Below are 16,007 nucleotides of genomic sequence, written 5' to 3' on the forward strand. Positions count from 1 at the left end.
TTTCTTTCTGCGAAACGTAAGGAAATGTCAAATCACAGGTGGGGGAAAAACAATTGTCACTTTATAGTCAATAACTGGTTGCGCCCCCTTTAGCTGCAATGACCGCAACTTAATGCTTCCTGTATCTGTCGGCCCACTTATCAGTGCAGAGCTGCTTTAGCTCACAAGATGTGCAATTCTGAACCATAAAAGCTCTTTTCAGGTCTTGACACAACTTCGAAATGAGATTGACCACGTACCGCACTGTTGTGCCACATAATGCAACTCACTTTTGCTCCTTATTTAAATGGCTGTTTTGAGTGAAAGCGTCACGTAAAATAAGCATTGTCATCATTATCACATCACATTTTCCAGTTTTCAGCTTCAAACTCTAAACCATCCATGGACTGATTAAAAATAGGATATAGGCTTAAACAGCTTTAATTCTATGACTTAGATGTGTTGCAGTGTTTTAAGACAGAACAGGGAACCATTCCAGTAAAATGTACTTATAATAATAATGTATTCCATTAACAACGATGTCTAAATTAGGTTGAGAATGAGCTGCGTCAGAGGTCCTTGTTAAAGGACAACTTGTAACAATTCAAATGTGCTGACACAGCATTATGGCTTGACCTCCCGTCCGTAAATCAACGGAACGAGCTGCAGTCTGTCCCACCTCCTTGGAGAATCATTATGGTGGTCGGCCACACCGCACAGGTGACCTCTCATTCACCGAAACCACCTGACAGCTTCATTCTGTCCTCTTCACTTAATGCACCTCACATGTGTTTTTTATTGGTGTGCCATCACCTGCACGCTGATCCAAGGAGCCAGCGACACTTGCCAACCGTTCCGGGAAATGAAACTGCCGGGTGGCGAGGGGTACAGATGTGAACTGTTCTCTTAACGGCTGCCTGCAATAAATCACAGCCCGGCAGAGGCCATCAGCTGGTTGAGGTAAAAACACAGGAAAAGCGTTCTAATTCAAGTGTAAGGACGGTCATGTACCCCTGTTGTAGATTGCTTTTTCATGTCAGGGATTCTGGCGAGAAAAAAGTGACAACGGACGTTTAGTGACAGGTGCGTGTTGGTCTCTGCTGAAATTATGGAGAAATAAATGAATTCAGGAGCCTAGTTTTCAGAAGTTCTCAGTTTACACTATTAATCACTTTGTACTGTAGAGAACACTTTGTTAGGCCGTGTATTGTGTTTTGTTGTTTTGTGTTTTTTGCAAGGCACATTAAAAATAGCCTTTTCTATTTCGAAGGTAGGAATAAAGCAGCGAAATTATGGGATCTGTTGGCCTGTGAACAAAACTTGCAGTTATTATGGATAGTAGTGATGTACGGACGAGTGACCCATTGTAAGCAGTGTATCTAGTAGCGTAAGTCACCTTGGTGAATAAGGTGTGTGGGCTCATAACACTACATAGAGTTCATTGTAAGTCGCTTTGGAAAAAGGTATCTGCTAAATAAATAAATGTAACTGTAGTTATAAAGATACTTTATTAATAATTTCTTCTGTAACTGATTAATTATCAAAAGCATCATATATTTTTTTCTCCCCCATGTGCACCAGGGTGTTCTTACTGGAAGACGAGGGTACCTCTGGGTAAGCTCCTGCCATCAGGCATACTGCAGCAGAAAGAGATTCAAACCAATAACCTTATAGTTATAAGGCGATAGCCCAATCGACTGAACCACCTGGTATGGTACTTCCAACCATCTGCTGCTCGATTGCATTATGAACAAAATATACTCTTTTTAATGTTTCATCCTGGTTTGATAAAACTAATATAAAATAGAAACATGATTATTTCTGTAAACAATTTTATTGTACTGGAAAGAGAATTAAACTTGGTGGTATTTAAAATCCATAGGTAAATCTGGTTTCGTGTTGTTTTGTCAAAACCTTTGAAGTAAAAAGCTTCTTCATCAGTTTAATTTACATTAGACTGGTGACAAATTTCAGGTTATTTTCAGGTTAATTCAAGCTGAATTTGGAGACCATTGTGTTAAACTGCAGTTTTTTTTCCCCCTTGAAAACCAGTGTATTGTACAAGTACAATATGTGAGTATTCTCCGGTACCTTAGCCATCCAAAAGATGTTTTTATACAGTTTTGCTGAACAAAAATTGTGTTACAACCTGGCTATACATTCTTGCTGTTGCACCATTCTCTCTGAATTAAACTATGAATCTATCAATGCAATTATGTGTTTTAAGCAATTAAGGTAATTTGTCCAATGATATTACCAATCAGGACTAAATTTACAACCCAGGCCATAGAATACAATATTATGCTAACTTTTTTATATTATGCATGTTATAGGGACCCTGTGGTAATGAGGGAATTAATGAATTAAGCGCTTCATTATGACAGCATGCTCTTGTTGGTCATTAGAAAGCCAGTAGAATTTGCCACCTTGGACCTTTTAGAGTCTGTGTAATTGTGATTAATGTCTCATATCTGATTCTGTTATCACCCACGACTGCAGAGCAAACGGTAGCGCTATTATGTTTTGAAGATTTGGGATGATGCACTGACGATCTTGTAACCTCATATTTTATTCATCGTCACATCCGCGTTACTCATAGTTTAAAATAACCTCCGAAGAAAAGCAAAGTTCTTTGTTTTTTAGGGCTCCAGAGTCGCACTAACCAAATCTGAGCAGATCATTTTTGTAAATCCTAAAATTGTTTATTTACAAATCACTTCAGTAATAGGGTAACTAGTTTTGATGACATTGATTGCACTTTTTACTTAATCAGCTGAGGATTGTAGCCAGGCGGCCAAACGGCTGAATGAAATGTTAAAATGACCTTCGGTGAACTCGTCTATCAAACTTCTAGCAGAGTTTACAAGTCGCTACAGGCTCAAAATGTCCTTTCCAAGAAAGGTATTAACACTGAAGGAAATCCGCAGTGAAAAATTAATACCAGTTGCACAAACATGCATAACAGTACTAATAACTAGGGGATGGGGTGAAGGCTATGACTATGGCTACATGCGTCTGGAATTCAGCAGAGAATTTTTTTAATCTTAAGGACTTAAGCTTCTTCACTGTTTATAAACTGAAATGCTTTTCGTGCTTCTAACATGAGGGGAATTGAATTCTTGATACAGGTTGCAGTTTTGCTGCATCACAGCTATTTTCTTTTGGAAAGAACGCACACACAGTCTGAAACTGCGCCCCCCACAAACACACACACATCATCTGAAACTGCTTGTCCCATACGGGGTCGCGGGAGCCTAACCCGGCAACGCAGGGCAAAAGGCCGGAGGGGGAGGGGACACACCCAGGATGGGACGCCAGTCCATCGCAAAGCACCCCAAGTGGGACTCGAACCCCAGACCCACCAGAGAGCAGGACCCGGTCCAACCCACTGCGCCACCACGCCCCCTGAAACTGCACTCCACCAAGATAAATTAAAAATAAAAAAACATGGGGGTTTTCTATATTTAATTATATTTTCTTGTGTTCTTTCCATGGGGGTGTGTTGGCATGGTGGTGCAGTAGGTTTGGCTGGGTCCTGCTCTTTGATGGGTCTGGGGTTTGAGTTCTGCTTGGGGTGCCTTGCGATGGGCTGGCATCCCATCCTGGGTGTGTCCCCTCCCCCTTCAGCCTTGAGTCCTGTGTTGCTGGGTTAGGCTCTGGCTTGCTGCAACCCTGCTTGGGACAAGTTGTTTCTGACTGCGTGTGTGAGATTACATTTGATGTTTGATGTTCATGGCTTCATGGAGCTCTCTTAGCAAAAATAATTTCTAGTTGACTTGTCCCAGTGTATCTGGGGTGGTGTAGCAGTTGGTCCAAGTGTACAGCTCAACAAAAAAAAAAACAAAGTGCATCAGGGAGTCAGAGCTTTTCCTGTGAAACTTGGATTCATAGTCATGATTGTGACATCTTAGCTTTGGGAGTACTCTCAAGAATTGCTTGCGCATTACATTGAACGACTCTAATTACGAGTCTCTTGGTTATTATCCATTGTGGTACTGCATAATTAAATGGTGCTAATTATGAGCTAATAAGAAACATAATAATCTTTTGATTACCCTCTATGCTCCTCCGTTGCCACAATGTCGGGTTTGATCAGTGCATTCCTCGAAGCATGATTTCACATGAAACTCAGATGTTAGGATGTGGTTCTCCTGCATAATGATGGATGACTTGAATTATATACAAATACATTGGACATACTGCAAAGTGTAAGTCTTAAGAAGCTCACTTGAGCTATGAAATGTGTATATATATATGTGCGTGCATGTGCTTGCGTCAGGGATCTGGAGTGATTATAGATAGGGTAATTGCAAGTATAAATGTTAAACGGCTTTATCAGAGTGTCATTATTCCACTTGAAGCAGAGATGAAATGACAGCTTCATCTATCAGGACTGAAGGCATAGAGAGTGGGTGGGGGGGTTAGGGGGAGTCAGAAACTACGACTGTTCATTCCCTGCAGTAAAACAGCAAGGTGTACTGTACGAACAGCCCGGCTGAGACTTTACACCACATAAATTTGAACTAGTAATACCACAGCGCTAAAGCACTCAGTTTAGAAATTCACAGAAATTTCTTACTAACTTGTGCATCAAAATAGATACGTAGAAGGGTAAAATAATGAATTACTGTAAGTTGGGAACTCAGAGAGACCACGAATTTCATAATATTCAATATTCTAAGAACAGATTTGTAAAATATCATAACCGTTTACCTTTAACAAATATTTATAAAGAACTTGGTACAGAAATCACTTTTTTGTATTTTGTTCAGAAAAAAAAAGCATGAATTAATCCCCTCATTCTTTTTTTTTTTGTCATAGTACGTCTTTGCAGAACTAGAGTTTGTGAATCTTCTCGGATTAACTTCACCAGCATTGTGCATCTATGGGAGAGAACCCTCCACCTCCCCTCCAAGCTTCTAACAGTCATTGTCTTTCGATAATATCTCCGGAATATGTATGACCTCACACCTCCGTACCCCTCCACTTGTGCATCTCAATTATTTGTTCAAACAGTCTGTTTGTAATTGTCTGGTATCAACCATCCTTTTGCATGCAAAACAGAGGGATGCTGCAAACGCTGTGTGGGTGAATAAGAAGGACATGAACACTTACGCCGGGATGAACTAAACAGGCCTCTTTATGCATCTCTCACCCTCTCCACCTTTCAGAGAGGCCCAAGCTGGTAAACATCAAAGATGGAAATATGGTAAAAAGAGGCAAAACAAGAAAAACTTGATCCGATGTCAGCTTTTGAAGTCTCAGAAGCCCCTCCCCCCCCCCAGCCCCGACAGACAATCCTCCTCCTTTATTGTTATGCTTGGCCATGGTAAGTGAGATGACTGCGAAGCCCTGACTGCAGAAGATGAGCACACAACGGAGGAGTACAGGGGAATTGATGGGGAGATTAGTGTGTTACAGCATGGGGTTGCCCCTCAACACCCCCCCCCACACACATAACTGCTTTACTCTCCTGCACAGACACAGAAACCAGCAATGTCAACTTGCTGAATGGTAATAAGCGTGACTGCTTTGTTTGCTGAGTGTATCGGTTAAGTCTCGTTGTCATTTATCTCATTGTCTCATTGTGATGTTATTTAAGATCTCTTTGATGTGACTTCATATTGCTTCTCTTTACAGGATAGTTTGCTAAATGACTTTACGGTCAATTAGAAAATACACCAGCAGCGCATATATCATCAAGTCTGGTTTTCATGTATATTTGGTTTTCTTATTGCTTGTAATTGCTGAAGGCTGAAGATTAATTGATTTTTTTTTTTTTTTTTTTCTTTTTTTGTTGGATTTTAGTCTCTTCTTTTGGAATATCGTCAAGATTTATTTGCTGAGGGGAAAAAAGTTACATCAAATACCATTATCTAAATGTTCTTCAAATTGAAAGTTTACTCTCTGAATAAGTAATGAAGCATTAAGACAAAATTACAGACATTTTTAAAACAAACAAATCTATACCATGAATAAAACTATTAGGTTCTTTTCTAAAAGATTTGTTTCAATGTATTTATTGACTAGATTAAGGCCCTGTTCAGTAGAACCACATATGGAAAGGCAGAGCGAAGTGTGTGTTACCGAGCTGCTGCGTGTTCAGATGTGAATGTGTGCAAGCATGCATCTATAAATCAGTTTCAGCACGAGCCAGCGCGAGTGTGTATTTCTTATATTTCATGCCATTTACTGTGGATATGCACCAGTATGGGTGCACCAATATGTCAGTGGTTTGCATGTGAGACAGTCTGTGTGTTAATATGTGTAAGAATGACTGCGCACGGATTTAATGTCCTGTGTTCTTGTGTGATGCAGACAAGTGTGATAAACTTGAAGATATAAACTTACATTTCATTAGATATGTCACATCAGTTGGTTTTTGCGTGTTTTTTCTAAATTCTAATTTCTATTACCTTGAAGTTGCTACTTTGAAATGATCGATAATAATAATAATCTATTATTATTATTATTATTACGTTTTTACTAATTGACTTGTTTCGAACGACGTCATATAGTTCCGTATCTTCTGAATTAGATTTCCTATAATTCCTGAGCTAAATGTCACATACTAGATCAAGTTATTTTAGTAATAATTTTTAGTCAAGTTTTCTTAGCGCTTATAGAAGGGAAACTGCCCATCGCAAAAAATGTCGCCGAAACAACGTATCGATATATTCGTCGACGCCCCTTCAGATCACATCTGTCTGAAGTGTTTCTGGCTCTTTCTTTTAAATGCTGCTTTATTATGATACCTTGTGCTGGTTCTTTTTAGTCTGATCGCGTGTGTGCGTGTCAAGGTGTTCCGGTCACGCGCAATCACTCCTCCTGTTGAACACTGATTCGCTTCCCCTAGTCCAGATTTTTTTCTTATTTTTTTTTTTTTAAGATAAAACACCCCTGTTATTGTTGTGCTGTGTCGAAGGTGTTCGCGACCTTACTTTTGCGGGAGAAACGAGCGCTGGAGTTGAGCGGTACAGGCTGTCAGTGGTGTCAGTGCTGTCAGTGGTGTCAGTGCGCCTCGCCTCGATCGCTCGCAGCTCCGCACACACACACGGTGTTCGGGAAACCCTCTCACCCGCCTTTTCCTGCTCTTTCTCCATTTAATTATTACTTACTAGTTATTACTTTTGTGTTCGCGCATCCTGGTGGCGAACGGTACCGCTGCCGCTGGTCTGCGAAACCGTGATTCAGTCATTCCAATAATGATTGAATCGATTAAAAGAAAAAAGCATGGATGATCGAAAGGCATCATTCTTAATTGGTGGAATTTTATGAGAAATTGTGAATTTTGTTGATCACGTCTGAATGGTTTTTGGTACGAAGAAATGCTTCGAATCCGGGTTGGGTTGTTTTGGATGTTTTTTTTTTTATTATTATTATTATTTGTAACTGCGAGCCTCCGTAACATAACACGAATCATTAAAGTATTAAGATGTCATTCATGTTTTATTTTAGTCAGTGTAAAAGAGCAAAAAAGAGAGGAACTGAAATTCGACTATTTATTTAATACCGTTTTTCGGCAAATGCGTTTTTATCGCACTTGCGTAAAGATATTGCGTAAATAGCTCGTGCGCTATTATTTGGGGACATTTCTGTACTACTATGAGAACATTAAAATAAAACAACTCTTTAGTCCGGAAATTGTGCATAAATGCATCCAAAAGTGACATGTTGTGTATATAATGATTTCTTTATCGGGTGCAGGATGCGTCGGCAACAAGTGTTTTAGATTAAGCTCATATTTCACCTGTTAATTAAGTTAAACCTTCCGAATATCGGTCCTTGGAGAATTGTAGTTTCACTGGAGTTACCAGTTCAAATATAAGTATTTTCTGTGCTCAGCCCGTTACTCACAGACGCACAAACACACGTGTTTTAAAATGATCTTTACTTCTCATATCCTTTATATATGTACAGAGTTATGTAAAACTATTTGCCATCTTCAATAATCAATAGGACATACAGTAGTCGTTTTGAATTTAAAGTGCTTTATAGATCTTTTATAATGCAGTATTCACTTCTTACAATGCAATTACATCTTTATTTGTAAATTATTTTTGTAACGTACCTTATAAATACATTTCATTTTCATTTAAAACAAACGCACTTTTGTTTTACTCTTTTTTTTTTTTCCGGCATGAGAATTCTAATAATAATGATGATGTAAAAGAAACTGCAAAAAAACATCAGGTCGCCTTCTGCATACTTCAAAAAAAAAAAAAAAAGAAAAAAGGGAAAAAAGAAAAACAGAAGAAAGTTGCGTAGACTGTAAAATGTGAAGTGGGCAAGTTATATACTGACATTCATAATTCAGAGTATGATCGCTGGAACCGCCGGGATCGAACGGGACACTAAAGGCGCCGTAATAAAAAGAGCGGAACAGTCCCGCCGCGTCCGGTCGCGCTCCCACTCACCTCCAGTAGCTCGAGACTGACCCACGCAATACACTCGCGTTCCTGCAGTGTGTGTGTGTGTGTGTGTGTGTGTGTGCGTGTGTGTGTGCGCGTGCGTTCTGCCTACTGTCCGCTTCATCGCACTCGATCGCACCCTGTCAGACAGGTGTGTTTACGAGAGCAGGAGAGCCGGGTGCAGGGAGCCGCTCTTCACCTCGCTTAAATCAGCCATGCCCTTCTCCAGGAGAGAGGATGATGAGGCGGAGGAGGAGGAGGAGGAGGAGGTGGAGGAGGAAGAGGAGGAGGTGCAGAAGTGACCCGGGCTCGAGCCGAGGCCCGGCAGCGCGGCCACCTGGCCCAGGGCGGGCGTGGCTTTGATGGGCACGGGCACGGCGGGCATGGTCTGTCCGCTCGGGTGGTACAGGCTCTTCATGGGCACCCCGAACGGCCCGTACTCGGAGGACACGGGCACCGGGGCCATGGACTCGGACAGCATGCCCACGTGCGGCCACATGGAGTTGACCACGCTGCTGAGCTGCGTGGGCACCGGGTAGCCCAGGTGGTGCATGACCGAGGCGATGGGCAGCCCACCGGCCATCATGCCTTTGTAGTCTCTTCCTATGATGTTCTCGATGGCGAAGGGATGCTTGAAGCCGCCCGGCTGCGTCCCGTTGATGCTGTACGTCTGGAACTGAGGCAGTCTGCCCAGCCCCCCCGGGGGCTCCGCCGCCGCCCCCCCGATGCCCAGCTTGGCCTGCTGGTGCTGGTGGTGGAAGTAGTGCAGCATCGGCGGGTTCTTGCTGGCCAGGTGCTCGGAGCGCATCAGTTTGAACCTCTTGCGTCTGCGCAGGAAGCTGCCGTTCTCGAACATGTCCCCGCAGTCGGGGTGCAGGGCCCAGAAGCTGCCCTTGCCCGGCTGGTCCGGGCGCCGGGGGATCTTGATGAAGCAGTCGTTGAAGGAGAGGTTGTGGCGCAGCGAGTTCTGCCACCTCTGCGTGTTCTCCCGGTAGTAGGGGAAGCGGTCCATGATGAACTTGTAGATGTCGCTGAGCGGCAGCATCTTCTCCTGCGAGCTCTGGATGGCCATGGCGGTCAGCGAGATGTACGAGTACGGAGGCTTCTGGTCGCTGTACGAGTTCTTCCCCGGACGAGGCATGATGATGATGATGATGATGATGATGATGATGATGATGATCTTCTCAGGACACTTGGCCCGGACAGGGGGAGCGCAGCGAGCCGAAGATCATCCACCGCAGCGCTCTCCAACAGAAGACACGTGTCGCGCGTGGAGCTACGCGAGCTGCACACACCGCACCTATGTATGTAGGAATGAGTGACAAATGTTGGATTTCGCTCTCAAAACTGGGAGAAACAGACTGATGGTCACACAACGATCACTCCCGAGACGGAACGTCCGGTGACCCAGCAGGTGGGCAGTGGAACGGCCGAGACGAGAGCGCCGTGCAGGGACGCGCAGGTGCCTTTGCTTTCCCAGAAGCCCCCCAGAGCCCCTTTTCTCACCGGCATCGGGCGGCGGCAGAAAGTTCCAAGCGGCGCGTTCTCTCCACAAAGTGCCGCGACGCTCGGCGCGTGGAGGCAGGCAGGCAGGCGGGCGGGCGGGCGCGTCGCGTGTTTGTTCCGTGTGTGCGCGCGCGTTCCGTGTGCGCGCGCGCTCCGTGTGCGCTCACCCACAGCTCCACGCAGGTTTTGTAACGATCCCAGAGAGTGCGAGACCCCCGCAGGTCTCCGTTGATTATCACATGACAGTCACTCTGAGACAAATAGGAGAGAAGAGGGAGAGGGGGGGGTGGGGGATGGGGTGGGGTGGGGTGGGGGTTCAACTCGACTTCATTTGCACCTGTTTAGCGGTTGTCAATAAGAGCTTTAGTGTGATGGCATCCACGCGACCCTCATTCATAATAAAGGATTCATAACTATAAAAATCAGTCATAAAAAGTGCTTATTGTGGGTGATGGGTGGATGATCTCTTTTACCAAGTCGTCTCTGACAAGTTTTGTGTTTGACAAACAGAGCAACAATGTTCAGGTTGTAATAAATCGCTCTTCAACCCTGATTACACTCTAGACATGATGGACATTTCTATTATATAAGTATTAGCGCAGGCTCCAAAAGCGACTTTTTTTCATTGTAGTTTTTTTTAAAAATTTTTTTAATAACCTTACGAGTCCGGCTTTAATTGCAGATAATGTATGCAATGATTAAAGTGAGAAAAATGGAGCAAATTTACACTGGAAGGCAAAGTGGCGGTGTTCTGACGGGTGTTATTTACTCCCGTGTGTTGATAATATTTTTGTAGAGCGAAGGGAAATGTTACATTAATTATTACGTAAAAATGTTTGCTCAGCTTTGGTTTATGAAATGGGTGAAATAAAGCAGAAATCCAATATATCGTCGGTGTGATAGTTCACAGACAGATATTTAGACTGGAATATTGAATATTGCGAATGGGACTTGTAAAATAATGGAAATAAACCAGTTGTTTCCTTAACTATTATTTGTACTGGTATGTAAAATATACAAATTAATACAATTTGCTGAAGTGACTGAAGACTTAGTTTAGTGCAGAAATTGTGCAGAACACTTCGTAATCGATACCAATAAATCGATTATGTTAAATCGTCAATAAAACTGGTTTATTCTTGATAAATAGTAAGTATTTACGTTCCAAACTGCTACTTTTATTTCATTTTGGCATAGCTTAAATGTAGATGATAATTCCCAGTTTGTGGGCAGTTGAAACAGAAGTGTAAAAAATGCGGTGAATTTGAATGTGAGATGGGAAGGGAAGGCGCGTGACGCCCGAGCGTTCCGATCACTCTTATTATATTGATTAATCGCGAGTGTGGCCAGTTTATGTGTTTCCTGACACTTTGCTGTCTTTTACACACACACACACACACACACACACACACACACACACACACCTGCATGCAGAAGCAGAGAGGACTAAAACCCAGCCCAGCCCAACAGGCCCGGTTCCGTTCGGTCCGGTCCGGTCCGGCCCGGCTCAGCTCACTGCCCGGAATGAACTGCAGAGGAGAGGACGAGAGTGTCCGCATATCGGAGCTGCGGCATCGCGGAGAATGCAGGAGGAGCAGGAAGAGTCTGTGCGCGCTCCTGTGCGCGCTCCCGTGCGCGCTCCTGCGGGTCTGTGTGCAGGCACAGGAGGAGAGGAGCCCGGGCTCGTGGGCGGCCAGGTGTCAGAGCCCACCTCTGCGTCCCACCTCTGTGTCCCACCCACCTCTGTGTCCCAGCGCCCGTCCCACCCGCGTGTCCCACCTCCGCGGCCCACCTCCCGTCCCAGCCCAGCCTGCGAGGCCCCGAATACATTACACTAATTAAGCCTTGGGTGATTTAGGCTCCTCGGAGAAAAGTCCAACAATGTAATTAAGAGCGAACCGCCTATATTAGTTATGAATATTCAAAACGGTGTCAATTAATTAGCCAACAGATCTATCTCATTATGCCTCGGAAGCGGCGAAGTCCTTCAAGAGGCACTTAGAAGGGTCATCGGGGGCACGCGGTGGAATATTTTAAATTGTCCACCCAGGTCCTTATATTTCTCGGATAAATACGATACCTTTTAACACTAAAGCCGCCTACAAGAATTAGACAACAACAATGATGATGATAATAATAATCAGAAGAAGAAAAAGAATTTTTCTATTACATTCAAGTTGCTATTCTGAAATGATTGATAATAATAATAATAATAATAATAATAATAATAATAATAACAACATCCAGGTTCGGGGATCTGCTGAATATGAAGACATGACGAGAAGCTCACACTCTCAGTGGGTCAATTGCAGGTCCCTACGTCCTTTCAAACATGCTATAAAGATAAATATTAAACGTGCCCCCACAAAGGGGGCTGTTAAACCGACACCGCGCTGATATGCATAAAAAAATTAATTAGGTACTTTTCTCAGCACCCAACTCCTGGACAAATAACTACTTGTAAAGTACACCTTCTGGGCATATTGAACATATGTTGGAATTATCCTTAATTGACTAATTACATAAATTACTCATTAATTTTACAGCACATCAATTATAAAAGATATATCAATTAATTTAGCATAAATTAAGAGTGAAAACAGAATAAAAATAACGGGAGAGCGGGGGGCGGGGGGGGGACACCCAGGGAGGGATGGAGTAGGGCTGGGGGTGGGTAGGGGGGGGGGATCGTCTGTTTGTTTCGACATTGTAATAATTATTTGCTCAGCTTTGGGCGAGAGATTCTTTCCGCCTTGCTGTAAACGGGAAGTGTGGGGCGAAATGACAATTAAAGTGGTCCTGAAGAGCTCTCGCGACGCTGTGGCGCGAGCGCACGCGCGCGCATCGCCGCGCCCGAGCAGGACCATTTAAATCAATTAGGACAGGGCAGCGAAGGAAAATGAGCGTTCACCGTTACAAGTGATCACAAATGATGAACGACCGCACTTAACGCCCGAGCGCTTTATTTCCCTATAAAACAGCGGGGGGAGTGGGGGGGTCCTCGTCTTCCTCGTGCCTCCAACCCCCCCCCCCAAGTCCCACCCCAGTCACAGTGCTTTAAATGCGCAGTTCCACGCAAACCCAAGGCTACAGTCCTGTCGGTCGCAAAATGTAGAAAATGCTGTGTTTTGCAAAAATTACCCCTTCTTTACCACGTGGTTCTGACACAAAGTGTAAAACACTTCGCTCTCATTTACTGACAATTGAAACATCCACGTGTGAACACGTTGATGTAGACGATTACCGGTTAGCCCAACTTCATTGCACGCATCTCTCCGTTGAGACGGAGTATTACAGATTTGCTATAAGTGCAGCACGTAGGACGTCCGCGGAAACCAATAAACACACAAGATATTTGTGCGAAAACAAAGGTTACGCTCGGCAGGATGTAGAGATACAGTATTTCTGTATTGATGACAAGGCTGTTAACCACAGGAGGAGTAACGGATCGGGCGCGTTACCATACAATGGCCACAAGAGGGCGGTGCGCACATAGACTCACCATAGGCGTCAGTGTCCCAACCCAGAGCACATTAACAGCTCTGGCAAGTCCGAAGTCACACTCACTCACCAAGGCATTTTCCACTATTATTACTGCAGCAGGTGACACAGAGCTTAAGGAACTGTACATCATTATGTCACAGGGTGGCATAATGTCAACATCTTTTAAAAGGTTGAGTTTGGTTTCTTCGCGCTATGATATCATTGGGGGATAAGGCTGCAGATGTGTCATTGTGCAGAATATCAGTTATCCACATATATGCTGGTACGTGGATTCTCAGAAATGACGAGACTCCCAGAACACACACACATCTGCAGAACCTCTTGTCCCATATGGGGTCACGGGGAACCGGAGCCTACCCAGTAACACAGGGCGTAAGGCCGGAGGGGGAGGGGACACACCCAGGACGGGACGCCAGTCCATCGCAAGGCACCCCAAGCGGGACTTGAACCCCAGACCCACCGGAGAGCAGGACTGCGGTCCAACCCACTGCGCCACCGCACCCCTCGCTCCCAGAACAGCAGAACCTATTATTCGTGTTTCTCGTGAGTTCATTTATAGGTTTTGATGGCACTCCTTCTGAGTGATGAATGCAGCTGGAAGTTTTATGGTTGCCAAACTGTTAGAATCATTTTATTTTCAAATGACCAAAATACTGTGTCATCACAAAGGTGGCTTTAAATACAGACAGTGCTCCCTCTAACGGACTCGTCGACCTTTTGGACTTAATTCACCTGACGAGAGAATCTGTAACTAGGGTAAAAACAGTTTTACTCCAGCACTTCAAGGCGAAATAAAGGCTTCCTTTTTGGGGACGCAAACTGACGCACCGTGTCCCTGTTCTGCGAGAGCGCTCAGGACGCAGAAAGAGTGTCATTTTTTTATGCCAGGTTGCAGCCAATTAACCTGATTGAGGTTCTTTAATCGATTTACATGTCCCTTCAAAGTATGCATGACGGAGCAGCAGAGTGACGCAGCCCTGTCCAGATAGGATTCGCCCTGAAACATGCTGATGAAAAGCTGAATTGAAGGGTTCGTCAGATGGAATCAAACAGCAAACGGGCAAATGATGGCTAAATATGTGAGAAAATATAAAGCAAGAGTGAAAGGGAGGACAGAACTGAATACAGTGATGGAGAAAGAGAGAGAACGCAAGACGGAGGAACCATGGAAGTTGACAGTGGCGATGTGAGTCAAAAAAGGGATCGTGTCCTTCTACTTTGTTGCTCTAGAAAAGGGAAACACTCGTTCGTTACCGTTTCCCCACACAGCTCCATTCTGCCACCGGGCACAGCAATCAGATCAAGAGCAAGAATCCCAGAGCAACTGTTATAATAGCATTTCCAAATTCACTTTAATAATCTTCTATGATTGTGCAGGGCAGCAAGTATTTTGACCGTTCAGTAACTAGACTGTGACCAAACACTGTCCATTCATTTCCCTGAAGAGATCATGTTGTTGTACCTTTGAGGACAGAACCTGGATTCCTTCAGTACAGCAGCACAGCGAGTAGCACTCCTGTCTCACAGCACCTGGCTGGTGTGAGAGGATGTGGGTTCGATCCCTGCTCAGTCTGTGTGGAGTTTGCGTGTTCTCCCCATGTCTGTGTGGATTTCCTCCGGGTGCTCTGGTTTCCTCCCACAGTCATGCTGCAAAGACATGCTGTTCGGGTTCAGCCATAGTGTGTGAGTGACACAGAGAGAGAGTGTGTGTGTGTGTTCCACTGATGTATGGATGAGTGACCCTTTGTAAGTAGTGTATCTAGCAGCGTAATTCACCTTGGTGAATAAGGCGTGTGGGCTCAAAACACTACATAGTAAAGAGTTCATTGGAAGTTGCTTTGGAGAAAAGTGTCTGCTAAATGTGAAATATATTCCTGTGAATGGAAACTATGTAAAAGGGTAGTTGATACGAGCTATTCGTACAGCTAGGAAATGGACCAAATTTACTCTTATTCTGCAGCAGTAACCCCTTACTATGCTTCATTCACATTCCATCTTAAAGGTGGAAATGGACAATGAAATGTAATGCACATAATATAGTGTACCTAGTCTCTTTGGATTAGACTCACAGATGTCTCGTGTCCTTTATGAAATACTCCCCGGTACACCGACATCCTTCTGTACCCAGAATTCACAGTTTTCAATACCTGCGCTAACAGCTTTACTATTTGATACACAGAAAAACGAAGCGCCGCACATGCAAGAGCTGTCACTCTGTTTAAAACTAAATCGGTACTTCCTGAAGTTTTTGGAAATTTCTGTTTACATTATTTTCTCAATGCTGACATTAATTTGTTTGTTTTGATTATTTTTAGAGCCAACTTTTATAGTCGTGCCTCTTCTGCCAGCTCTAAAATAATACCATCTACCCATCCATTATCGATAGGCACTTATCCAGTGCAGTGTTGAGGTGGTCCAGAGCCCATCCTGGAAACAGTGCATGAGACAGGATACACACTGGAGAAGACACAAGTCCTTAAAAGGGCAACCATACACACTCATTTTACCACTCAGTCACACACTAGAAAGAATTTAGAGGTACCAGCTCAAGTGAGACTGCAAGAAGAAACTGGAACATCCAGAGGAAATCATGCAAACATGAGGAAA

At 43.9% G+C, this 16,007-nt stretch overlaps 1 protein-coding gene across 1 annotated transcript; it reads right to left on the reverse strand.

Annotated features, from left to right (window-relative positions):
• Positions 1–8,547: 8,547 nt before the first annotated feature.
• foxb2 (forkhead box B2) lies at positions 8,548–9,531 on the reverse strand. The gene has a single exon (XM_029259648.1). It carries the CDS (start codon positions 9,529–9,531, stop codon positions 8,548–8,550), a length of 984 nt encoding a protein of 327 aa, XP_029115481.1.
• Between the last annotated feature and the right edge of the window lie 6,476 nt (positions 9,532–16,007).

Source organism: Scleropages formosus, chromosome 17, assembly GCF_900964775.1.
Source record: "Scleropages formosus chromosome 17, fSclFor1.1, whole genome shotgun sequence".
In the NCBI taxonomy this organism is placed as follows: Eukaryota; Metazoa; Chordata; class Actinopteri; order Osteoglossiformes; family Osteoglossidae; genus Scleropages; species Scleropages formosus.